The 26,175-nt window shown below is 44.7% G+C and overlaps 1 protein-coding gene across 1 annotated transcript in view; it reads right to left on the reverse strand.

Annotated features, from left to right (window-relative positions):
- Positions 1–6,349: 6,349 nt before the first annotated feature.
- Positions 6,350–26,175, reverse strand: part of MASP1 (MBL associated serine protease 1) — a 258,790-nt gene continuing 238,964 nt past the window's right edge. Inside the window, exons 15-16 of the mRNA XM_077290264.1 lie at positions 14,953–15,052; positions 6,350–7,870 (exon numbers count right to left, since the gene is read on the reverse strand). Of these exons, the coding sequence (XP_077146379.1) occupies positions 7,680–7,870; positions 14,953–15,052 (291 nt within the window). The 3' untranslated portion in view covers positions 6,350–7,679. The remainder of the gene's footprint in view (positions 7,871–14,952; positions 15,053–26,175) is intronic.

The raw sequence follows: 26,175 nt of genomic DNA on the forward strand, positions 1-26,175 counted from the left end.
TAATAAGAAAAAAGCACAACATTTAAGGGATAGTACAGTAGGACATTTATTCATGAGGTGGGAGGTGTGATGCCAACTAAAGATAAGCCAAGGAAATCAAATCAGGCATCTTGTTACAAATGGAGAGGTGTACTTAATTATCTGAAGTGCACTCCACCTCCACGGACACCTCTCCATTTGTAACAAAATGCCTAATTTGATTTCCTTGGCTTTTAATACAGTCTTGCTTTTGGTACATTTAGGAGGCCATGATGGCACAGTGTATATGGAAGGCGTGGAGCAGGACTGCCCCTGTCTGGATGCGGGGATGTGGCAGGGTAGCTCTGAGAGTTGATCGGTTGTTTGCTAGATGTCTCAGTTTAAAGTACAGTCAAAGTGCATATGTACTTATTAATTTCTATGTATTGCGTGCTGACCATGGGCAGCTCTGGCATCTTGGCTTTTTTTTTTTTTTTTCATAATGTACAGGATAAGCAATTTATATGGATACACTTAAATAAAATGGGAATGGTTGGTGTTATCCGCTTCCTGTTTGTGGCACATTAGTATGTGGGAGGGGGAAAACTTTTCAAGATGGGTAGTGACCATGGCGGCCATTTTGGATCCAACTTTATTTTTTCCAAAGGGAAGAGGGTCATGTGACACATCAAACTTATTGATAATTTTACAAGAAAAACAATGGTGTGCTTAGTTTTAACGTTACTATTCTTTCATGAGTTATTTACAAGTTTGAACACATTTTATGTGGTCATAAAGTGCTGCCCATTGTGTTGGATTGTCAATACGACCCTCTTCTCTCACTCTTGACAGACTGATAGCAACACCGCAGAAGAAATGCTGGCACAGGCTTCCAGTATCCGTTGTTTCAGATGCTGCACATTTCGTATCTTCACAGCAGAGACAATTGCCTTCAGATGACCCCAAAGATAAAAGTCTAAGCCTGGTTTCACACTTGCGTATGGGAGTGCTGTGGATGGCAGTGTACTTCCTCCCTGAAACTACGCCTACGCTTCCTTGCATCCTGCGGTGCACTGCGTGCCTGTCTTTGGCATTGGGTGCGTGGGGATGTGCGCTGTATGTGGATGCCTCCGCATGCGTCATTTTGGGCAGCACGGTGGCGTAGTGGTTAGCACAACAGCCTTGCAGTCCTGGGTTCTAATCCCACCTTGGACAACATCTGCAAAGAGTTTGTATGTTCTCTCCGTGTTTGCGTGGGTTTCCTCCGGGCACTCCGGTTTCCTCCCACATTCCAAAGACATACTGATAGGGAATTTAGATTGTGAGCCCCAACGGGGACAGCGATGATGATCTGTGCAAACTGTAAAGCGCTGCGGAATATGTTAGCGCTATATAAAAATAAAGATTATTATTATTATTATTATTATTATTATTATTATTATTTTGGAGGCATCACACCTCCCACCTCATGAACAAATGTCCTACTGTACTATCCCTTAAATGTTGTGCTTTTTTCTTATTAATCTATTTTCACATCAATTTTTCTGGCTAACACGATACCACAACATAATTTGTTATTGTACATCTTGAAAAGTTTGAAAATTTTTAAATGTTCAACTTTTAATTTTCATGCCCTTATGTCATGCACAATAGTTATTAAGTAAGATTTTTTTTTAAAACCAATTTAGTAAGAAGGGTTAAGAGTTGACAAGCAATTTCTCATTTTTCCAACAAAATTAAAGAAACCATTTTTTTGGGACCAAATCACATTTGAAGTCTTTTTGAGGGGCCTATGCGACAGAAAATACACAAAAGTGACACCATTCTACACACTGCACCCCTCAAGGTGCTCAAAACCACATTCAAGAGGTTTATTACCTCTTCAGGTGCTTCACAGGAACTGAAGAAATGTGGAAATAAAAAAAATGAAGATTTATCTTTTTTTTCCACAAAAGTTTTACTTTAGACCCATATTTTATTATTTTCACAAGGATAACTGGAGAAAATGGACCCAAAAATATGTGGTGCAATTTATCCTGAGCATGCTCATACCCCATATGTGGTGAAAAAGTACTGTTTTGGTGCATGGCATGGCTCGGAAGGGAAAGAGCATCGCTTGACTTATTGAACACAAAATTGGATGGAATTGAGAGCAGACACTATTCCCCTGATGTGTTCAAACAATGCAAACTCCCCACTAATAACACCACTTTGAAAACTTGACCCATAAAGGAACATATCGGTATGTGTGGTGAGCACTTTGTACCTGCAGGTGTTTTACAGAAGTTTATGACTTAGAGCCATGAAAATAAAAAAAATCTAATTTTTCCCCACACAAATGTCCTTTCAGCCCCAATTTTTTATTTTCACAAAGGTAACAGGAGAAAATAGACTGCAAAAATTGTTGTGCAATTTCTCCTGAGTATGCCGATACCCCATATGTGGGGAAAACAACTGTTTAGGTGCATGGCAGAGCTTGGAAGGGAAGGAGCACCATTTGACTTTTTGAACACAAAATTGTCTGGAATCTTTAGCGGATGCTGTGTCACATTTGGAGAGCCCCTGATGTGCCTAAACAGTGGAAACCCCCCACAAGTGACCTTATTTTGGAAACTAAACCACTTAAGGAATGTATCTAGATGTGTGGTAAGCACCTTGAAGCCCCAGGTGCTTCACAGATTTTTATAACGTTGAGCTGTAAAAATAAAAAAAACACATTTTTCCCACAAAAATATTCTTTTAGCCCTAATTTTTTTTATTTTCACAAAGATAACTGGAGAAATTGCACCAAGCAATTTGTTGTGCAACTTCTCTTGAGTAGACTGATACCCCATAGATGGACAAAAACTACTTTTGAGGCAAAATGCAAAACTCAGAAGGAAAGAAGCACCATATTGGAGTTCAGATTTTGCTGGAATGGTTTGAGGGTGCCATGTCACATTGGCATAGATCCTGAGGTACCATAAGAGCAGAAATATCCCCATAAGTGACATCATTTTACAAACTACACCTCTCAATAATTTCATCTAGGGGCACAGTGAGTATGTTGACACCACACGTGCCCAATGGAAATTTATACTATTGGGCAGTGAAGAAGAATAATTACATTTTTACCTCAAATATGTTGTTTTAGCCCCATATTTTACATGTTCACAAGGGGAAATGCATAAAAATGGCACCAAAATTTGTCACAATTTCTGCTGAACATGGAAATACCCTGTTTGTGGCTTAGCCCCACGGCAAAATTAGGGAGGGACGGAGCACTATTTGCCTCTTGGATCTCAGATTTTCCTATAATAGTTTGTAGACTCCATCTACAGAGCCCCTAAGTGCAAGAAAAGCAGAATAACCCTCTCAATCAACCCATTTTGAAAAATGTACCCCTCTGGGGTTTCATCTGAATCACGTCATATGGAGACATAAATGGAAAGCTCGATGTAAGTGCTCAGTGTAGAGCGCCAGTAAAAAAGATCCCAAACATTATGTAAAATGTTCACATTATAAGCTTCAACTCAGTCCACAAAAAAAGCATCTGTATATTGTTCACCCCTAATGCTATAGGAGTTGTACTGGGTATACCCATCTCAGAGCAGCTAAACAGTTGTCTTAAACTGTTATTAAAAGTTATGTTTTAAATCCCATACTTGCTATACTTATTCATTCAAAACGTCATCAAATATTCTTCATCACAGGAACATAGCTTCATAGGCAGGAGATAATTGTGCCACCACTCTACGTCAGCTTTCTATAAAACTGTAAAGTGTTCATAAGGGTACCTGAAGGTCCAAAATGCTGGTAGCATCTGTTGCGGCTGGCGGAGAGCACCGAGTAAATATATGAGTTGTTATAGGTGCGTTCGCAGCCCGGGGTCCGCCGTGCAGGAGAGAAGCCTGCTGCTAGAGAAATGGCGCCCCTATATGGTGGTACAATGACAGATTAGATGCGAGTTCCATCAGACGGTCAGTATCAGCACGAACCTTGTTGCTTCACAGAGTCGTGAAATAATTAGTGGGACTAAAACCCTAACTCAGGTTGTGCTTGCTCTGGAACTCTTCTGTGCTAACCGCACACATGAAGGAACCAGATGCTAAGCCAAGCAACTAATTGCCCCCACTGATGCTAGCTGCCTGCCTATGTAATTTCCCATGGCTAACGAACACTCTCCACGTGTAGCCTGAGTGGCAGAGTATTACTGGCGACAAGCACAAAACACAAATGATACTAGCGCATGGCCATGCGGCCATGCGAACCTTTAATAGCTGCAGCAACTTCAGGACCTTCCTAGAGGACCGATGGGAGCTGCTACAGGACCTGAACATGTGACTCCTGACCTCCAATGAGAGGTCCTCCCTTGGGCATGCTCAGAAAGGGAAAAGCAGGACTTAGTCCCAGAGACGTCTGCTCACTGCTGACCAGTACTGGCTACAACGGCTGAGCCTGGAAGAGCAGCAGTAACCAAGCGCAGAGCATCTGCCCTAGCCAGACGCTGGGACCTATATCTCCGCTGAGCAGACTCCACTGCGACTGGAGAAGAATGGGGGACTGCAGCGGAGGTGGTTTGAGATTCCCCATGTGCAGCAGCGGGAACTCAACACCTAACAGCATCTACTGACGACAAGCCATAATACACAACTGCATGATACCATTAGGTGCAATGGCATGTGTTCAACCCACATGCGCATGTCATAAGGACAGGTGGAGATTATATTTTCTTTTAGCTGTCAAAGGTTATTATATTGTGTATTGAAGTGGCATATTGTAATACTAATTGGACATTTTTTGATAATCATGAGCTCTAGTCTAGTCATGTAACTTTGGTAAGATGTGTGAGTGTCACGGTTCCACCCCTCAATGTGTCTGGGATGCAGTTGCTGACAGTGCGGCCATCCAATCTGGTAAAGGGGAGTGCTAAGCTGTCAGTGTGTTGATTGAGAGCTCGACTATCCATTCTGAAACTGGTAGGCATCGGCTGTCTCCAAGTGTTCATTATTCCAAGTAATTGCCATGCTACTTAACTGTGCTGTTTCTCCCAGACCTTTCCCAGATGTACATTTATTTAGTAAGTTGGTGCTCCTTGTGCCTTGAGTTCTAAATGCTTGATATTTTGCTGCCTGACCTTGGACTTCGTTCTGACAATCTGTATGTTTAACCCCTTCTGCTCTGATCCGTTATCCTCTTGGTATTCTGACCTTGGATTTTTACCTCACCACCCTTTTGTCTCTTCCTTCTGGTTATGATGTACTCTCCTGGCTTCTGACCTTGAACTCCTCGATTATTCTGACTCACAGCTTGGACATGAGAAGTGACTCACATTAAGTGACTAGCATTATAGTGAAGTTACGTGACATTGATGATGTTGCAACTCGCAACTGCTTTTCCAGGATTGCGTTGGTCTGGAGCATAGTCGACTCTTTGTAATCATAAGTTTTGTAAAGAGTGTCTCATATCAGTAAATTGTTCCGAACACAGATGTCTATTACCCTGTATATCTGCTCAAAATGGTAAATTCATTACTGCTCATGCAGCATTTATAGAACTCAAGTAGTGGGAGGTATGCTGTATACATTACATAAAATGCATTGAGATTGCTATATACATCAGTTAGGAGATGTCAAGACTGCCTGATTTATATACATCTCATCGAATACACTGAGAATGCTGCAAATACATCACATGGGATAAACCCAAGATTGCTGTATATAAATCACATTGGATACACTGAGACTGCTGTATATACATCACATCAGAGACATTGAAACTGCAGTATACATCACTTGAGGGACACTGAGACTGCTATATATACATCGCATCTGAGACATCAAGATAGCAGTATATACAGCTCTGGCAAAAATTAAGAGACCACCACATCAAAACCCTGTCATGGGCAGGGCATCCCAATCTCCAGACCTGAACCCCATTGAAAACCTCTGGAATGTAATCAAGAGGATAATGGATAGTCACAAGCCATCAAACAAAGAAAAACTGCTTAAATTGTTGCGCCAGAAGCAGTGTGAAAGACTGATGCAAAGCATGCCAAGACTCATTAAAGCAGTGCTCTAGGTTTATTTGCAGAGAACGTTCTGACCCTAGTACTGGACAAGGTTAGGACATAATTCTTAGTTGCATGCTCCACAGCATTCTGCAGTAAATGCTACGCGCACATGATCGCTGTTTAGGGAGGAATTAAAGGGACCACAGACAGCAAAACGGCCCTGGTGGCCCAAGCACTGCAGTCACCTGGAATCTGCTCATGGTGGAGGAAATATATAATTGGCCCACAGGCCATAGGTCCCAACCCCAGACCCAAGTGGTAATCTGGGCCCAGTTAAGATATTAATATTCAATGTTGTGCCCAGGAGGCTTTTGATTAAAGTGACATTTGACACATATCAATAAATATCTGGTTTATTGGACCAAGAAAAGGGAAAAAATGAGGGCACACTGCCTTCATCTTACATGTCAAGTATAAGTAACACATGTCTCAGATTTAAGGCTTCACACAAAATAGAAATATAAAACATATTGTTCTTTTTATCTAATCAAATCTGCATCTCCTAATAGAGACAGTTTCTGATAATGCCAACATATCATATTGCAATAGTGGAAATAAAGAGGTGGAGGGAAACACTGGACCAATAAGAGATACGTTGTGCATGAAAAGTATGGAAATCTCAGGCTGATGTCCGATTTGACAAGTTTTCTAAATAATTCCAAATTTAGATCATGTGAGTTCATATTTGTTGTTATTTAGTAAGAAAAAAAATCATTTTTGAGTCAATCAGTTAAGACAGAGGTGCAGAGGGGTAACATGTGGCCCACAATTCCTTTTTGTGCAGTCTCCAACCATAGGGATTGAAAAATGCTCATTTGACAGGTTAAGTAAAGTTGAGCAGCTACACACACAAAAGAGTAGTGGTAGTTCATTTCTGAATCATTAGACAGTAAGCAAAAAGCCCACAATCTATCGTACGGAGCCATGTACATTAATTACCTTAGCCTATTCACACAGTTCTTTACAAGTATTTAGAAGTGGATTTTACTGCAAATCCACATAAGTAATTGCTACAAATATTCTTTGGATAAGCTTCCTATTAGTTCAAACTGTTCAAAATAAGTAAAAAAAATAAAGCTTGCACTAAAACAGCTTTTTCCATTAAAATCAATTGTAAAATTATTCAAAGAGTATATGCCACAAATGTCACAGAAGGAAGTACACCGTTAACATTTAGTGCGGCCTTTGGGTTGGTGCAGTATGATTATGAAGTCCTTGAACTGAAAAAGGTTGTGCACCACCAAGTTAAGACACCCATAATTCAGATGTTCATTGAGGTCAACTGAATTTACTGACTCGAGTCGAAAGATCCATTTGGTTGCTCTCTGTAGGATCCTTTTACTCAAATCACTCCTCCTCCCAAAATGGGGCAGAATGTCTTTCACTACAGATGAGACAGGTTTAGTGTCTTCCCTGTGTGACTCATGAATATTTCTACAGAGATTGGACTATCCTTGGAGGTTTTTCTTATATCTCCAGATGGACCCATTGCACTCTTTTCGTTTTCACTGCTTAATGTAATGGATAGATACTAATGCATATCTAAGTTTTGCAAAGTCTTGCATCTGGAAAGCCCTGCCAATGATTGACATGTTTTTTTTTTTGCATTTTCTAGCACAATGTGCTAAGTGGATTTATTACCAGACAAGAGGTCACCATTACTACTGTATTACTGTTTCAGTTCGCTTTTATTTTTAATCCACTCAACATTCTTGTAAACGTTTGAATATACACCATACTTATCACTTTCCCCACAACCCACTCCCCATGAAACAACTCCTGCCAGGTACCAGTTGTTTGTTTGTTGGTTGAATGTGACCATTGGACCACCGGAGTCCCCAGAGCAGGCGTCTTTTCCTCCTAAAAGGCAAATTAAGTGTAAATAGTTTTAGCATAACACATAAGTACATATTACACATTTTTGCCATGTACAAGAAAGTTAGAACAATGACCAATGAACATGAAAATTGCAATTTTATGTTACAACATTATATCTAATATTTTACCAATGGGGTATGGTAACCCACGGCACAATGTGCATGTAGCTAAAATTCCAACACTGGAATTTTTGTTCACAAGTCATGTGAATTTGCCCTTAAATGTTAAATGCAAGTTGCATGCGACATGCCACTCACATGCAAAGAGTAGCCATGATTGTTTAGTATGTTTAGTATCACTATGCTGGTACTGACCTAAAGAATAATATCATTACTTATTTTTTTCTGCATGATGAATGCTGTAAAAACTAAATCCAAAAAACAAAGGCGTAATTTCTTATTTTTCTTTTTACATCATTTTACTACATTTGGATTTTTTTTTCCTGTTTTCAGTACAGCACATGCAGGTACGGACTGGGGCTGAAATTCAGTCCTGGCATTTGGAATCACACAGGCCCATGTGGTCTCCATGCCCAAGCACCAGATGTGGATATATTACTAATATTACCTCGGAAGAAAGCAAGATTTACTACAAGACCAATATTTCTAATGATACCTGTGACCTGCCGGAGTAAGTGACGGAGTCAGGGACTTTGAGCTCTGTCACAACTCTTAACTGTATAGGTGTCCTGAGGACACCGATTCTGCTAACAACATGGCAGACAAGGCAGCCCATGACCAGACAGGTCCTTCTGGCATTTGACAGAATTGCCAGATGGCCAGTCCAGCCCTGAAAATAGTAAAGTGAGTGGTGTCATTTAAAACTGCAACTTGTTCTGTCAAACTCACATGGCTATGTTCATGGACATCTAAAACAGTAACAGTTATTGGAAGATGGAATTTTAAAAACAAAAGCACCAAAATGCAGAAATTCACAGAAAGGAAGAGGTGAAAAGCCAAAACCAGGCGTAGTTCAAAGGTACAGAAGTTCAAGGGTTCCCATTACACTTCCTCTCTATTCAACTTCTAGTATTGGCTTACAAATATTGATGTGAAATATTGATCAAAACACTGACTTCACACATGCAGTTTTTAATGCAATTCTTTGAGATACATATATAAATAAAATGCATTAAAATAGGGATTAAAACGCCTCTCTTTTATATCCATCAAATCTTGTATTTGTTAAAAAAAAAAGCTGTACCCACATAAACATATGCATGTTTGAACCCGGGGGCTGATTCATGTGATCATTTTTTTCCCTCCCTTTGCACAGTGGACTGCACATGGAGCTAATAATAATCAATAGCATAATTTACATTGATCCATTTTTTCAGCATTGACCAATGGAATATGTCCCTTGCACAAGAACTGGACCAATAAAACATGCAAAATTATCATATAAGCAAAATGTGGAGTTGGTCGGGAAGATGATGGGACAACTGCAGTGTTATCCTGTCATCTTCTTCTGGATGTGACTGATCACATACTCATAGTGGTTGTGTGAATAACCCCTTACTGAAAACATAATATTGCAGCCAAGTGCCATTTTTGCTTAAGAAGACTGCCATAAATATAGAACGGTATCTAAACATCCTCTAAGAGCAACTTCACCACATGATTCAGGAACAGTTTGGTGATGATGAACAAAGTTTTTTTCAGGATGGTGTAGCACAATAGCATGAGGTAAAAGTGATAACTAAGTCGCTTATTGAACATAACATTGAAAGTTTGGATCCATCATCGCCAGTAAACTTCCCAGACCTCATTCCCATTGAGAACCTTTGGTCAATCCTAAAAAAGTGGGTTGAGAAACAAGAATGCAGAAATTGTGATAAACTACAAGCATTGTTTAGACAAGAGTCGTTTGCCATAAGGTGGTCTTCGGCCAAGAAGCTGATATCCAGTGTAACAAGGGAAATTGAAAAAGTCTTGTAAACTAAAGGTCAATCCTACAAATATTGAGTCTTTGTTTTAACTTTATGCATTTGTGAATAAAAATGTAACAACTTATGAAATGCTTATAATTGTATTTCAAGGGGTTGTCCACCCCTCAGACAAGTCCTTCTCAATCTTTGTGTTTCCTCTTGTAAAATAATACTACCTATACTAGCCTCTGTTGCCAGAACTGTTCCAGGGGTGTTGAGGATTGCATGACATAACAGTTTCCCTTATTTTCCCTTCTGCCAATCAGTGGCTGCTTCAGGAAAGCAGCAGCTCTCACTTCTTCTGGGAGGCAGGGAGAGGAAAGCAAGAGCTGATTGGTCACAGGGACCGCATGACATAACAATGTCATGCAAGCCTCAGGAGAGCCAGTGCCGACACAGCTGGAATGGTTAGTGGACAACTACTTTCAGTAACCATAGAAAGATCGGACTAAAAGATCTAAAAACACTGAAGCAGAAAATGTTGTGAAAACCAAAATTTGTACCAGTCTTAAAACTTTTCATGGATTTTCCTATGAATCTTAAATCCATGCACATGCTACAGAAGCAAATAGATATGTAGAATACATTTGTTTACAACAATTTTGTAGATTCCGCTGCATGTACTTATATTTCTAGAAGATAAGAATTTAATACCCAGCAATAGTGTGATATTTTAGAAACTATATATATATATATATATATATATATATATATATATATATATATATATATATATATCTATAATATAACGCTGGGAGCGTCACTCTGTCCGAAGCCTTTATAGACTGCGCAAGCGCAAGCGCCGGCGCAGTCTGGACCCCACAGAGCGACGCTCCCAGGAGATCGCGGTATGCGTAAGCGCTGAACGCACACCGCGATCTCCAACAGAGAAGCAGGGACGAGCCAGGAGGCGGAGGGTGAGTATACTTACCTGTCCCGTTCCACCGACGCCATTCCGGGCCATGAATATCCCCCTGCTCCCGGAATCGGCGCCTGCGCAGTCCGCGCTTTCCGGCGCCATTTTCTTGAAGACACATTGCAGTGTGTCTTCAAGAAAATGGCGCCGGAAAGCGCGGACTGCGCAGGCGCCTTTTCCGGCACCAGGAGGACACAGAAAATCTGTCCTCCTGGTGCCGGAAAAGGCGCCTGCGCAGTCCGCGCTTTCCGGCGCCATTTTCTTGAAGACACACTGCAATGTGTCTTCAAGAAAATGGCGCCGGAAAGCGCGGACTGCGCAGGCGCCGATTCCGGGAGCAGGGGGATATTCATGGCCCGGAATGGCGTCGGTGGAACGGGACAGGTAAGTATACTCACCCTCCGCAAGTAACAAATTGCTGTGCCATGAGGCTGTGGCACTTCATGCCACAGCTATTTGTTACTTACGCCACTTACGTCCACAGCCACCGCACCCACCACAGCCGCCGCACCCAGCACAGCCGCCGCACCGAGCACAGCCGCCGCACCCAGCACAGCCACGCACAGCTGCCCACAGCCATGCACAGCCGCCCACAGCCGCCGCACCCAGTACAGCCGCCGCACCCAGCACAGCTGCCGCACCCAGCACAGCCACGCACAGCCACTCACAGCCGACGCACCCACCACAGCCACCGCACCCAGCACAGCCACGCACAGCCACTGCACCCAGCACAGCCGCCCACAGCCACGCACAGGCACCTACAGCCACCGCACCCAGCACAGCCGCCGCACCCAGCACAGCCACGCACAGCCGCCGCACCCAGCACAGCCGCCGCACCCAGCACAGCCACGCACAGCCACCCACAGCCACGCACAGCCGCCCACAGCCACGCACAGCCGCCGCACCCAGCACAGCCGCCGCACCCAGCACAGCCGCCCACAGCCGCCGCACCCAGCACAGCCGCCGCACTCAGCACAGCTGTCCACAGCCGCCGCACCCAGCACAGCCACGCACAGCCGCCCACAGCCACGCACAGCCGCCCACAGCCACACACAGCCGCCCACAGCCGCCGCACCCAGTACAGCCGCCGCACCCAGCACAGCCACGCACAGCCACCCACAGCCGCCGCACCCACCACAGCCACCGCACCCAGCACAGCCACGCACAGCCGCCGCACCCAGCACAGCTGCCTACAGCCATGCACAGCCACTGCACCCAGCACAGCCGCCCACAGCCACGCACAGGCGCCTACAGCCACGTACAGCCACCGCACCCAGCACAGCCGCCGCACCCAGCACAGCCACGCACAGCCGCCGCACCCAGCACAGCCACGCACAGCCGCCGCACCCAGCACAGCCACCGCACCCAGCACAGCCGTCCACAGCCGCCGCACCCAGCACAGCCACGCACAGCCGCCTACAGCCACACACAGCCGCCTACAGCCACGCACAGCCGCCGCACCCAGCACAGCCGCCGCACCCAGCACAGCCGCCCACAGCCACGCACAGCCGCCTACAGCCACGCACAGCCGCTGCACCCAGCACAGCCACCGCACCCAGCACAGCCGTCCACAGCCGCCGCACCCAGCACAGCCACGCACAGCCGCCACACCCACCACAGCCACCGCACCCAGCACAGCGACGCACAGCCGCCGCACCCAGCACAGCCGCCCACAGCCACCCACAGCCACGCACAGCCACTGCACCTAGCACAGCCACCGGACCCAGCACAGCCGTCCACAGCCACCGCACCCAGCACAGCCACCCACAGCCGCCCGCACCCAGCACAGCCACGCACAGCCGCCGCACCCACCACAGCCACCGCACCCAGCACAGCGACGCACAGCCACCGCACCCAGCACAGCCGCCCACAGCCACGCACAGCCACCCACAGCCGCTGCACCTAGCACAGCCACCGCACCCAGCACAGCCGTCCACAGCCGCCGCACCCAGCACAGCCACCCACAGCCGCCCGCACCCAGCACAGCCGCGCCGCATACAGCCGCCCGCACTCAGCACAGCCGCCGCACTCAGCACAGCCACCGCACCCAGCACAGCCACGCACAGCCGCCTACAGCCACGCACAGCCGCCGCACCCAGCACAGCCGCCGCACCCAGCACAGCCGCCGCACCCAGCACAGCCGCTGCACCCAGCACAGCCACGCACAGCCGCCGCACCCAGCACAGCCACCGCACCCAGCACAGCCGTCCACAACCGCCGCACCCAGCACAGCCACGCACAGCCGCCCACAGCCACGCACAGCCGCCTAGAGCCACGCACAGCCGCTGCACCCAGCACAGCCACCCACAGCCGCCGCACCCAGCACAGCCGCCGCACCCAGCACAGCCACGCACAGCCGCCGCACCCAGCACAGCCGCCACACCCAGCACAGCCGCCCACAGCCGCCGCCCACAGCCACACACAGCCGCTGCACCCAGCACAGCCACCGCACCCAGCACAGCCACCCACAGCCGCCCGCACCCAGCAGCGCCACGCACAGCCGCCCACACTCAGCACAGCCGCCCGCACTCAGCACAGCCGCCCGCACTCAGCACAGCCGCCCGCACTCAGCACAGCCGCCCGCACTCAGCACAGCCGCCCGCACTCCGCACAGCCGCCCGCACTCCGCACAGCCGCCCGCAATGATGGGGGCGCAGGATGGAGCAGCACGTGATAGGATGGGGGCGCAGGATGGGAGCACATGACAGGATGGGGATGCAGGATGGAGCAGCACATGACATGGTGGAGCAGCACATGACAGGATGGGGCGCAGGATGGAGCAGCACATGACACGGTGGAGCAGCACATGACAGGATGGGGATGCAGGATGGAGCAGCACATGACACGGTGGAGCAGCACATGACAGGATGGGGGCGCAGGATGGAGCAGCACATGACACGGTGGAGCAGCACATGACAGGATGGGGATGCAGGATGGAGCAGCACATGACACGGTGGAGCAGCACATGACAGGATGGGGGCGCAGGATGGAGCAGCACATGACAGGATGGGAGAGCAAGATGGGAGCAGCACATACCAGGATGGAGACCATATACCAATATAAATGCTCGCCACCCGGGCGTAGAACGGGTTCAATAGCTAGTATATATATATATATATATGTCACGACACAGACAGTGCCGCTGCTTTCTACAATGCCACTCTCGCATCAGCTATTGACACGGTTGCCCCTCTCCTCCATGGCAGAGTGCGACGTATAAAAAGCTCCGGCAAGTGTCCAGGGTTGCAGAGCGGCATTGGAAGAAAACACACTCGCAAGGTGACTTCACTGTATTCAAACAAGCAACACTCGCTTTTAAATCTGCTCTGACCTCTGCTAAACAGGCCTACTTCACAACCCTCATATCTTCCCTATCCTACAATCCCAAACAGTTATTCAAAACCTTTAACTCCCTTCTCCGCCCCCCACTGCCCCCTCCAACCTCCCTCATCTCTGCTGAGGACTTTGCCACACACTATAAAAATAAGATCAACCAGACAAGGCAAGTCTTCATTGTTCAACCACCACAACCCCTTTGTATACCAGACCAATGCCCAAACCCCATAACCTCCCTATCCAACATCACTAAAGGGGGGCTTAATTGTCTACTCTCCAAATCGCACCTTCCCCCCTCTGCAAATCTCTTCACTGGCTCACGTTCCCTCAGTGTATCCAGTTCAAATTACTAATACTGATCTACAAAGCCATCCATAACCTGTCTCCTCCATATCTCTCTGAACTAATCTCCCGATATCTTCCCTCATGTAATCTCCGGTCCTCCCAAGACCTCTTTCTCTCCTCCACACTTATTCGCTCCACATCCAATCGCCTCCAAGACTTCTCCTGAATATCCGCCATCCTCTGGAATTCTTTGCCCCAACACGTCCGACTATCAACCACATTCGGATCTTTCGGACTAAACCTGAAAACCCACATCTTCAGGAAAGCCTACAGCCTGCACTGACCCCGCTGCCTCCTCATCACTACCGAAGCTACCGCCTCACCAACACCTGAGCTCCTGCAACCCTCAACCTACTGTCTCCTTCCCCATAATCCTGTAGAATGTAAGCCCGCAAGGGCAGGGTCCTCACCCTCTATATCAGTCTGTCATTGTTAGTTTGTTTACTGTAAGTGATATCTGTAATTTGTAAGTAACCCCTTCTCATGTACAGCACCATGGAATCAATGGTGCTATATAAATAAATAAATAATAATAATTACCTTCTTTAAAACCTGCACATATCATATCTTCAGTTAGTACTTTGCCAATTCTTTTGTAGCCAGCTTTGCATACATCAAATTCCACCACTGGAATTTCAATCTGTAAGCAGGGGAAAATATATTTAATGAATTAAACTTCCAGGACTCATTCTCTGAGCATTTGATATATAAATTTATTAGCACAGAGTCATAGACATTTTGCTATTCTATTAAGTATATAATATATGTTTGTATTAAAGTGGTTTTCCAACAAACAAGATACATTTTAATCAATAGATCTTGGAATAATGATAATTTCCACAATTGGATGTGATTAAATAAAATGTTCCTGTGCCGAGATAATCTTATAAATGTGCCTCTGCTGTGTAATGTGTAATGGCTGTGTCTGACCCTACAGGGACATGATCTGATCATACCACATCTCCTGGGCAGGGGATGAAGCAAAAGGGAATATACAGACATCAAATTAGGGGAAAAGACATAACAAATTCTGCAAAAATGCAATAATCACAACCCCCTCCTTTAAGGGTGGGATGAGATGTCAGAGGGGGCAGTGATTATTGCATTTTTGCTGCATTTTTTATTCCTTTTTCCACTTATTTGATGTATTTTTCATACAGATGTAAACAGTGTTTCTAAAGTGTTTTTTACATTACAGAAAAGCTTTGCACTTAAAAATACAACAGTTTATTACATGGTTTTTAAACTCCACATAAAAATCTCTAGAGGAAAAATAGCACCTAAACTGCACAGTTCAGCAGCGTCTTTATGCCAGTTTTCATGAAATTACATCCACTTTGCTTGTACAGATAAACAGAAAACCTGTGCAAAAATATCAGCAGAAAAACATGCAGCATTTATGTTACATGTAAACATGACCTAAATGTCCAAGTAACATGGATATGGTTTCATGAACTCTGCTGTTGCATTTTTCATTGCTGAAAGAGCATTAAAATGACATTATTGTAACTGTTTTTCATTATTTTATAGGAAAAAAAGATCTGAGTTTTTCTTTACCTTTAGAATTTAGGGACATAGAGATACACTGCTATGTCCAGATGTATCTCTGTGTACCAGTATGATCTGCCTGTGGGTTCACAGCCTGCAATGCAGCTTTAAGTATACATAATTATCGTATGCTGATCAGTGCAGCCTGTGGCTGATAGCTTTAGCTATACACAACATCTCATGTCTGTGCACATAATACAGTGGGTATTCAGACCCCTTTAAATTTTTCACTCCTTTGTTTCTGTGATGGCCCAGGACGGGATTTCCTTCCCCATCCTGGGCTTGTTGGGGTTAACTCTGTACGGCCTCTCTTTGGTTTGGTGAGGGCTATTTTAACCCGCTCTTGTGCTGTGGTCCTTGTCAGAGATACTTCCGTTCTCGCCTGAGCAGCTGGCCTAGTGATGCTTGTGTATACTGCTTGTTTCTCTGTGTTCTTGTACTGTGCATGATTCGGCTTGTCCCTCGTTTTGTGTCTGCCTTGTGATTCTGTACCTTTTATATTTCTCCAGTTCTGCCCTTGGCTAGTTCTCTGATTCCCTCCTTGTCTGTGCCCCTGGTTACTGCGTTCCTATCTGGCTTCTGACTTAGGCTTGTTTTTGTACCATTCCTCTGTCTCATCCCTAGGACGCTGCGTTACCCTCCGGTTATTAAACTCGGCTAGTCTGACCTCTCTCCCTGCGCTGCCGGCTCACGCTTTCATTCTCTCCCACTGACATTTCTAGATTGTGAGTCATGGTGAAATCAAGAGACTTGTCAACGGATCTACGGGAAAAAGTAGTTGAAATGTAAAAAACAGGAAAGGGATACGAAAAGATATCTAAGGAATTCATAATGCCAGTCAGCAGTGTTCAAACTGGGATTAACATATGGAAAATCGGGGGCTCTGTTAAAACAAAACCATGGTCAGGTAGACCAACAAAAATATTGTCCACAACTGCCAGGAAAATTGTTCAGGATGCAAAGAAAAACCCACAAATAACATCAGCTGAAATCCAGGACTCTCTGAAAACTAGCGGAGTGACTGTTTCAAGATGCACACTAAGGAGGCACATGAAGAAAAATGGGCTGCATGGTCAAGTCTCATAGTAACATAGTTTTTAAGGTTGAAGCAAGACTTTAAGTTCATCTAGTTCAACCCATATCCTAACGTAACATGCCTTAGTCACCAGAAGAAAGCCATTACTGCGCAATTGCCACAAAGTATCTCGCCTGCAATATGCAAAACAGCACAGAGACAAGCCTCAAAACTTCTGGAACAAGGTAATTTAGAGTGATGAGACCAAAATTTAACTTTTTGGCCACAACCATAAACATTACATTTGGAGAGAGGTCAACAAGGCCTATGATGAAAAGAACACCATTCCTACTGTAAAGCACGGAGTTGGATCACTGATGTTTTGGGGATGTGTAAGCTACAAAGTCACAGGAAACTTGGTCAAAGTTGAAGGAAAGATGAATTCAGCACCTTATCAGCAAATACTGGAGGCAAATTTGCACTCATCAGCCTGGAAGCTGCGCATGGGACGTACTTGGACGTTCCAACATGACAATTATCCAAAACACAAGGCCAAGTCAACCTGTCATTGGCTACAGCAGAACAAAGTGAAGGTTCTGGAGTGGCCATCTCAGTTTCCTGACCTCAATATCATTGAGCCACTCTGGGGAGAGCTCAAGTGCGCAATTCATGCTAGACAACCCTGGAATTTACAGGAACTGGAGGCTTTTTGCCAAGAAGAGTGGGCAGCTTTACCATCTGAGAAAGTAAAGAACCTCATCCACAACTACCACAAAAGACTTCAAGCTGTCATTGATGTTAGAGGGGGCAATACATGGTATTAAGAAATAGGGTATGTGAACTTTTGCTCAGGGTCATTTGGATGTTTTGGGTTGTCATTATGATTTAAAAAAAGAAAACACAGTAGTTTGACAATTAATGGCTTCACCCAACTACTAACCATGGGTGGAGAAAAAGTTTTGGTGTTATCATTTACCATATTTTTCAGATTATAAGACACTCCAGATTATAAAACGCACCCCAAAGTTTCATGAGAAAAATAGGCAAAAATCTTTTTTTTAATAACATGGTGGTGCTTCTTATAATCCATATGTCTTATTGTTTACCGGGGTGGTGGCTGCAGTGAAGAGAGATTCCAGGGTCGCTGCTGGAGGAAGAGGAAGAGTGGAGCGTTGCCGCAGTCTGGGATGAGGGGGTGTTCCAATGTGCGGCACGCCACTGAGGGTGTCCCGGCATACTACATAAGAATGGGGGTCTTGGCTAGGTGTGTGTGGTTGAGTTAGCTTGGCGATATGCCTCTGCAGACTGCAAGATGCCGGAGTATCAGGCAGACCAGGACCACATGTTACAATGATGATTCAGAGAGACCAAAGTTCAACAGAAAACTTTTTTTCTATAAAACATGAACTTGATAAGACACTTCATTTTCCTTGCATACATACTATTGCATCTCATGACAAACCAGCAAACATTTATGAAAGACTTCGTCTTCCCTTGTGAAGGCTATACCGGTTGAAGTGTAATGCTCCGGCCTCTCACACTACTCTCAGTTACCAACTGACTAATAAGGACCCCACTGCTTGCGGTATGTTGTTATGACTCCTCACTAAAACTTTGAAAGTCCTACTGCTTTCCATAGTAGAATTTAAATACTAATATTTCGACCATAGCTTCCTTTCAATACAGACAATTAAGCTTCCTTTCACTGATTATTATCTGATGTGTAGTGGTTATCCCTTTTTGCACACAGCAAGCTGTAGCATGTCAGTCTGCTTTGTCAGAACTTAGTTTTTGCAATACCCATTGCCAGGGTCTATCTGACTCACTAACAGAAAGCTGTCTTATGTATACCCACGTAGCCCTTCACATTAGTGGTTGGCCTACCTATTAGCTCTTTATTTTCCTGCAAATTGTCAAACAGCTAAAACCATTTTAAACAGTGTAATGCATTATATAACAACATCAAAACTTAAGGAAGTGTGTGGGCAGCACCTCCACTTTCTTACATTAGTATGATATCATAAGTAGCATTATATAATGTAAAAAACCCCATCACGGAAAAATTCAGTAGAATTAATTGTGTCTCACCCCTCATGAAGAAGCCCATGCAAAACATGAGTTAAGGTTATCCTATTTGTACTGAACAGGCAAACAATGGCAAAATTATCCTCTCTTATGTATTAGATTGTGGTTCAATCTAAGTTCAAACAACCTTTCACAGTGAAACAGTTCTCTATGATTTATCATTTCTGATTTTAGAAACCATTTTTGTAACTACTATTAGGTGGAATGCGTTATTTACAAAATGATTCCACAAAGATTGCAGTGCACCATCATTTAAATTCCATATATTTTAGCACTTGCACTTTTTTAAAGGAACTGCACTGTATCTTTATTTGGTAGACTATTCCATTTTTCACGGGCCTACAATTAATTCTACTACATTTTTCCATTGTAAATCTATTTATATTAATTAATGCTCTTTATAATATCATACTACCTCTTACTTTTTTTAAAATAATTACAGTTCTCTTTCAAAGTAACCCAGCAATATCCATATGCTTTTATATTCATTATAATATTAAATGGTCTATGGATGATTATTACTTTGATATGTCACATATATCAAATATTTTTTTTTTGCTGCTTCATTCACTTGATATATGATTATACACATTTTCTTCCATTTTCTTCCTTTTAGGTGTTCTTATAGATGGTGTAATTTTGTGCCTGCACATTTTTGTGTAGAGACACTTTATTTAGCATTATTAAATCATTAACTAAAAGTTAACTGGGAAAGTACTGGAGGAGAGATATGTATCACTGAGGATGTTGGGGAAAATGCTCCAGCAAACTAAGTGAGGGAAGGGGAATAACGGCCATGTTAAGGGCTTGGTTTTTTGGGGGAATAGCTGAAGATTGGGTGGAATGCTGTACACCATCTATCCCCCTATGATGGGGTTTAGAAGATAATGTCTTCTGAATCATTCGGCATTCAGTGTCTTTGTTGTGATGAAGTGAGCTGAACCTTGTTGTTTTCCCTGAGCGGGCGAATCCCCGCAGCCACAAATACTGCACTACATGTTATTTTTATTTGTTTTCCCGTTATGCCAGAAAGGCTGTGTGTCATGGTTCTCAATGGCAAGATAACGTAGTAAAGCATACAAAAAGGACTAGCTCTTGGAAGATGGGAACTCGAGCTGACTGTGAGCTAAACCTACTGCACAAATAACAGTGGCCGGGTAGCGTGCCTACGTTTTATCCCTAGACGCCCAGCGCCAGCCGGAGAACTGACTGACCCTAGCAGAGGAAAATACAGACCTGGCTTACCTCTAGAGAAATTTTCCCCAAAAGGCAGACAGTAGCCCCCACATATATTGTCGGTGATTTCAGAGGAAATTGACATACGAAGTATGAAGATAGGTTTAGCAAATTGAGGTCCGCTTACTAGATAGTAGGAAGACAGAAAAGGGAACTTCACAGTCAGCTGAAAACCCTTTCAAAACAGCATCCTGGAATTACTTTAAGACTCTAATATCAACTCATGACACCAGAGTGGCAATTCCAGCTCACAAGAGCTTCCAGCCTCAGAAATAAACAATCACAGAGAACTGGAACAAAAATGCAAAACAAACTTAGGACTACAAGTCCAACTTAGCTGATAGTAGTCTAGGAGCAGGAACATGCAACAGAAAGGCTTCTGGTAACATTGTTGGCCGGCATAGAAATGACTGAGGAGCAAGGCTAAATAGACAACTCCCACATCCTGATGGAAACAGGTGAACAGAGGCGATGAAGCACACAAGTTCAGTACCACCAGTGACCACCGGGGGAGCCCAGAAACCAAATTCACAACAGTACCCCCCCCTCAAGGAGGGGGCACCGAACCCTCACCAGAACCACCAGGGCGATCAGGATGAGCCCTATGAAAGGCACGGACCAAATCGGAGGCATGAACATCAGAGGCTGTCACCCAAGAATTATCCTCCTGACCGTAGCCCTTCCACTTGACCAGATACTGAAGTCTCCGTCTGGTACGGGAGTCCAAGATCTTCTCGACAACGTACTCCAACTCACCCTCAACCAACACCGGAGCAGGAGGCTCAACGGAAGGCACAACCGGTACCTCATACCTGCGCAACAATGACCGATGGAAGACATTATGAATAGAAAAAGATGCAGGGAGGTCCAAACGAAAGGACACAGGGTTAAGAATCTCCAATATCTTGTACGGGCCGATGAACCGAGGCTTAAACTTAGGAGAAGAAACCTTCATAGGGACAAAACGAGAAGACAACCACACCAAGTCCCCAACACAAAGACGAGGACCAACACAACGACGGCGGTTGGCAAAATGCTGAGTCTTCTCCTGGGACAACTTCAAATTGTCCACCACATGCCCCCAAATCTGATGCAACCTCTCCACCACAGCATCCACTCCAGGACAATCCGAAGACTCCACCTGACCGGAAGAGAAACGAGGATGAAACCCCGAATTACAGAAGAAAGGAGAAACCAAGGTGGCAGAACTAGCCCGATTATTGAGGGCAAACTCCGCGAAGGGCAAAAAGGCAACCCAATCATCCTGATCCGCAGACACAAAACACCTCAAATAAGTCTCCAAGGTCTGATTAGTTTGCTCGGTCTGGCCATTAGTCTGAGGATGGAAAGCAGATGAAAAAGACAAATCAATGCCCATCCTAGCACAGAACGCTCGCCAAAATCTAGACACGAATTGGGTTCCCCTGTCAGACACGATATTCTCCGGAATACCATGCAAGCGAACCACATTTTGAAAAAACAGAGGAACCACCTCGGATGAGGAAGGCAATTTAGGCAAGGGAACCAAATGGACCATCTTAGAGAAACGGTCACACACCACCCAGATGACAGACATCTTCTGAGAAACAGGGAGATCAGAAATAAAATCCATGGAGATGTGAGTCCAAGGCCTCTTCGGAATAGGCAAAGATAACAACAATCCACTAGCCCGAGAACAACAAGGCTTGGCCCGAGCACAAACATCACAAGACTGCACAAAACCTCGCACATCTCGCGACAGGGAAGGCCACCAGAAGGACCTAGCCACCAAATCCCTGGTACCAAAGATTCCAGGATGACCAGCTAACGCAGAAGAATGGACCTCCGATATGACTCTACTGGTCCAATCATCAGGAACAAACATTCTACCAGGCGGGCAACGATCAGGTCTATCCGCCTGAAACTCCTGCAAGACCCGACGCAAGTCTGGGGAAACAGCAGATAATATCACTCCATCCTTAAGAATACCTGTAGGTTCAGAATTACCAGGGGAATCAGGCTCAAAACTCCTAGAAAGGGCATCCGCCTTCACATTTTTAGAACCCGGTAGGTAAGAAACCACAAAATTAAACCGAGAGAAAAATAACGACCAGCGCGCCTGTCTAGGATTCAGGCGCCTGGCAGACTCAAGATAAATCAAATTCTTGTGGTCAGTCAATACCACCACCTGATGTCTAGCCCCCTCAAGCCAATGACGCCACTCCTCAAAAGCCCACTTCATAGCCAAGAGCTCCCGATTACCAATATCATAATTTCGCTCAGCGGGCGAAAATTTACGAGAAAAGAACGCGCAAGGTCTCATCACGGAGCAGTCGGAACTTTTCTGCGACAAAACCGCCCCAGCTCCGATTTCTGAAGCGTCGACCTCAACCTGAAAAGGAAGAGTAACATCAGGCTGACGCAATACAGGGGTGGAAGAAAAGCGGCGCTTAAGCTCCCGAAAGGCCTCCACAGCAGCAGGGGACCAATCAGCAACATCAGCACCCTTCTTAGTCAAATCAGTCAACGGTTTAGCAACATCAGAAAAACCAGTTATAAATCGACGATAAAAATTAGCAAAGCCCAAAAACTTCTGAAGGCTCTTAAGAGAAGAGGGCTGCGTCCAATCACAAATAGCCTGAACCTTGACAGGGTCCATCTCAATGGAAGAGGGGGAAAAAATGTACCCCAAAAACGAAATCTTTTGAACCCCAAAAACGCACTTAGAACCCTTTACACACAAGGAATTAGAACGCAAAACCTGAAAAACCCTCCTGACCTGTTGGACATGAGAGTCCCAGTCGTCCGAAAAAATCAGAATATCATCCAGATACACAATCATAAATTTATCCAAATATTCACGGAAAATGTCATGCATAAAAGACTGAAAGACTGAAGGGGCATTTGAAAGACCAAAAGGCATTACTAAATACTCAAAATGGCCCTCAGGCGTATTAAATGCGGTTTTCCACTCATCCCCCTGCTTAATTCGCACTAAATTATACGCCCCACGAAGATCAATCTTAGAGAACCACTTGGCCCCCTTTATTCGAGCAAACAAATCAGTAAGCAGTGGCAAAGGATACTGATATTTAACCGTGATTTTATTCAAAAGCCGATAATCAATACACGGCCTCAAAGAGCCATCTTTTTTAGATACAAAGAAAAAAACGGCTCCTAAGGGAGATGACGAAGGACGAATATGTCCCTTTTCCAAGGACTCCTTAATATATTCCCGCATAGCAGCGTGTTCAGGCACAGATAGATTAAATAAACGACCCTTTGGAAACTTACTGCCCGGAATCAGATCTATTGTACAATCGCAATCTCTGTGCGGAGGTAGTGAACCAAGTTTAGGCTCCTCAAAAACGTCACGATAATCAGATAAAAATTCCGGAATCTCAGAGGGAATAGATGACGAAATGGAAACCAAAGGTACGTCCCCATGAGTCCCCTGACATCCCCAGCTTAACACAGACATAGCTTTCCAGTCGAGGACTGGGTTATGAGATTGCAGCCATGGCAATCCAAGCACCAACACATCATGTAGATTATACAACACAAGGAAGCGAATAATCTCCTGGTGATCCGGATTAATACGCATAGTTACTTGTGTCCAGTATTGTGGTTTATTACTAGCCAATGGCGTGGAGTCAATACCCTTCAGAGGTATAGGAACTTCCAGAGGCTCTAAATTAAACCCACAGCGTTTGGCAAAGGACCAATCCATAAGACTCAAAGCGGCGCCAGAGTCGACATAGGCGTCCGCGGTAATAGACGATAAAGAGCAAATCAGGGTCACAGATAGAATAAACTTGGACTGTAAAGTACCAATTGAAACAGACTTATCAACCTTCTTAGTACGTTTAGAGCATGCTGATATAACATGAGTTGAATCGCCATAATAGAAGCATAACCCATTTTTTCGCCTAAAATTCTGTCGTTCGCTTCTGGACAGAATTCTATCACATTGCATAATCTCTGGCGCCCTCTCAGTAGACACCGCCAAATGGTGCACAGGTTTGCGCTCCCGCAAACGCCGATCAATCTGAATAGCCATTGTCATGGACTCATTCAGACCTGAAGGCACAGGGAACCCCACCATAACATCTTTAATGGCATCAGAGAAACCCTCTCTGAAATTCGCCGCCAGGGCGCACTCATTCCACTGAGTAAGCACAGACCACTTACGAAATTTTTGGCAGTATATTTCAGCCTCATCTTGCCCTTGAGACAGGGCCATCAAGGCTTTTTCAGCCTGAATCTCTAAATGAGGTTCCTCATAAAGCAACCCCAAAGCCAGGAAAAACGCATCCACACTGAGCAACGCAGGATCCCCTGGTGCCAAAGCAAATGCCCAATCCTGAGGGTCGCCCCGGAGCAAGGATATTACAATCCTGACCTGCTGTGCAGGATCTCCAGCGGAGCGAGATCTCAGAGACAAAAATAATTTACAATTATGTTTGAAATTCTGGAAGCGAGATCTATCCCCGGAGAAAAATTCAGGCAAAGGTACTCTAGGTTCAGATATAGGAGCATGAATTACAAAATCCTGTAAACTTTGAACCTTCATAGCGAGATTGTTCAGACCTGTAGCTAAACCCTGAGGATCCATTTTCATCAGGTGAAGTCAGAACCATTCAAGGATTAGAAGGAGAGAGAGACGAAGGCTGCAGTAAGCAGAGAAGCTAGTAAATCAACTAATGAGCAAACTCAGAAAAAAAAAAAAAAAAATTCTCTGCAGACTTCTTTTCTCTCCTTTCTTCTGCCAATAATTTTAACCCTTGGCCGGCCAAACTGTCATGGTTCTCAATGGCAAGAGAACGTAGTAAAGCAAACAAAAAGGACTAGCTCTTGGAAGATGGGAACTCGAGCTGACTGTGAGCTAAACCTACCGCACAAATAACAGTGGCCGGGTAGCGTGCCTACGTTTTATCCCTAGACGCCCAGCGCCAGCCGGAGAACTGACTGACCCTAGCAGAGGAAAATACAGACCTGGCTTACCTCTAGAGAAATTTTCCCCAAAAGGCAGACAGTAGCCCCCACATATATTGTCGGTGATTTCAGAGGAAATTGACATACGAAGTATGAAGATAGGTTTAGCAAATTGAGGTCCGCTTACTAGATAGTAGGAAGACAGAAAAGGGAACTTCACAGTCAGCTGAAAACCCTTTCAAAACAGCATCCTGGAATTACTTTAAGACTCTAATATCAACTCATGACACCAGAGTGGCAATTCCAGCTCACAAGAGCTTCCAGCCTCAGAAATAAACAATCACAGAGAACTGGAACAAAAATGCAAAACAAACTTAGGACTACAAGTCCAACTTAGCTGATAGTAGTCTAGGAGCAGGAACATGCAACAGAAAGGCTTCTGGTAACATTGTTGGCCGGCATAGAAATGACTGAGGAGCAAGGCTAAATAGACAACTCCCACATCCTGATGGAAACAGGTGAACAGAGGCGATGAAGCACACAAGTTCAGTACCACCAGTGACCACCGGGGGAGCCCAGAAACCAAATTCACAACAGCTGTGTTTATTTTGCTGAACTTTGCACTGGTTTATGCTGTACTTTTTTAATAAACCAGTAGAAGAATCAAACGAGAAATGTTCCTGTGTCTATCTCTGTGAGGAGCCATGTGAGCCAATCTACCACACTATATATAACTGTATAAATAGAACCATTTTTTCCTTTCTGCAATACATGTTCTTTGTACTTTTAATTTTCTCATCATGTTGAATTAATAAAAATAAATTTCTAAATATACACAATTTTCTTATGGGATTTTGCTCTAGAAATAGCTATCTCTAGGAGTTTTAGGGCACCAGGTGTTAGGGCTAGCGGAACGCACCGAGTAAATAGATGAAGTTATTGGTGCTGTCGCAGCCCGGGGTCCA

Source organism: Ranitomeya variabilis, chromosome 2, assembly GCF_051348905.1.
Source record: "Ranitomeya variabilis isolate aRanVar5 chromosome 2, aRanVar5.hap1, whole genome shotgun sequence".
NCBI lineage: Eukaryota > Metazoa > Chordata > Amphibia > Anura > Dendrobatidae > Ranitomeya > Ranitomeya variabilis.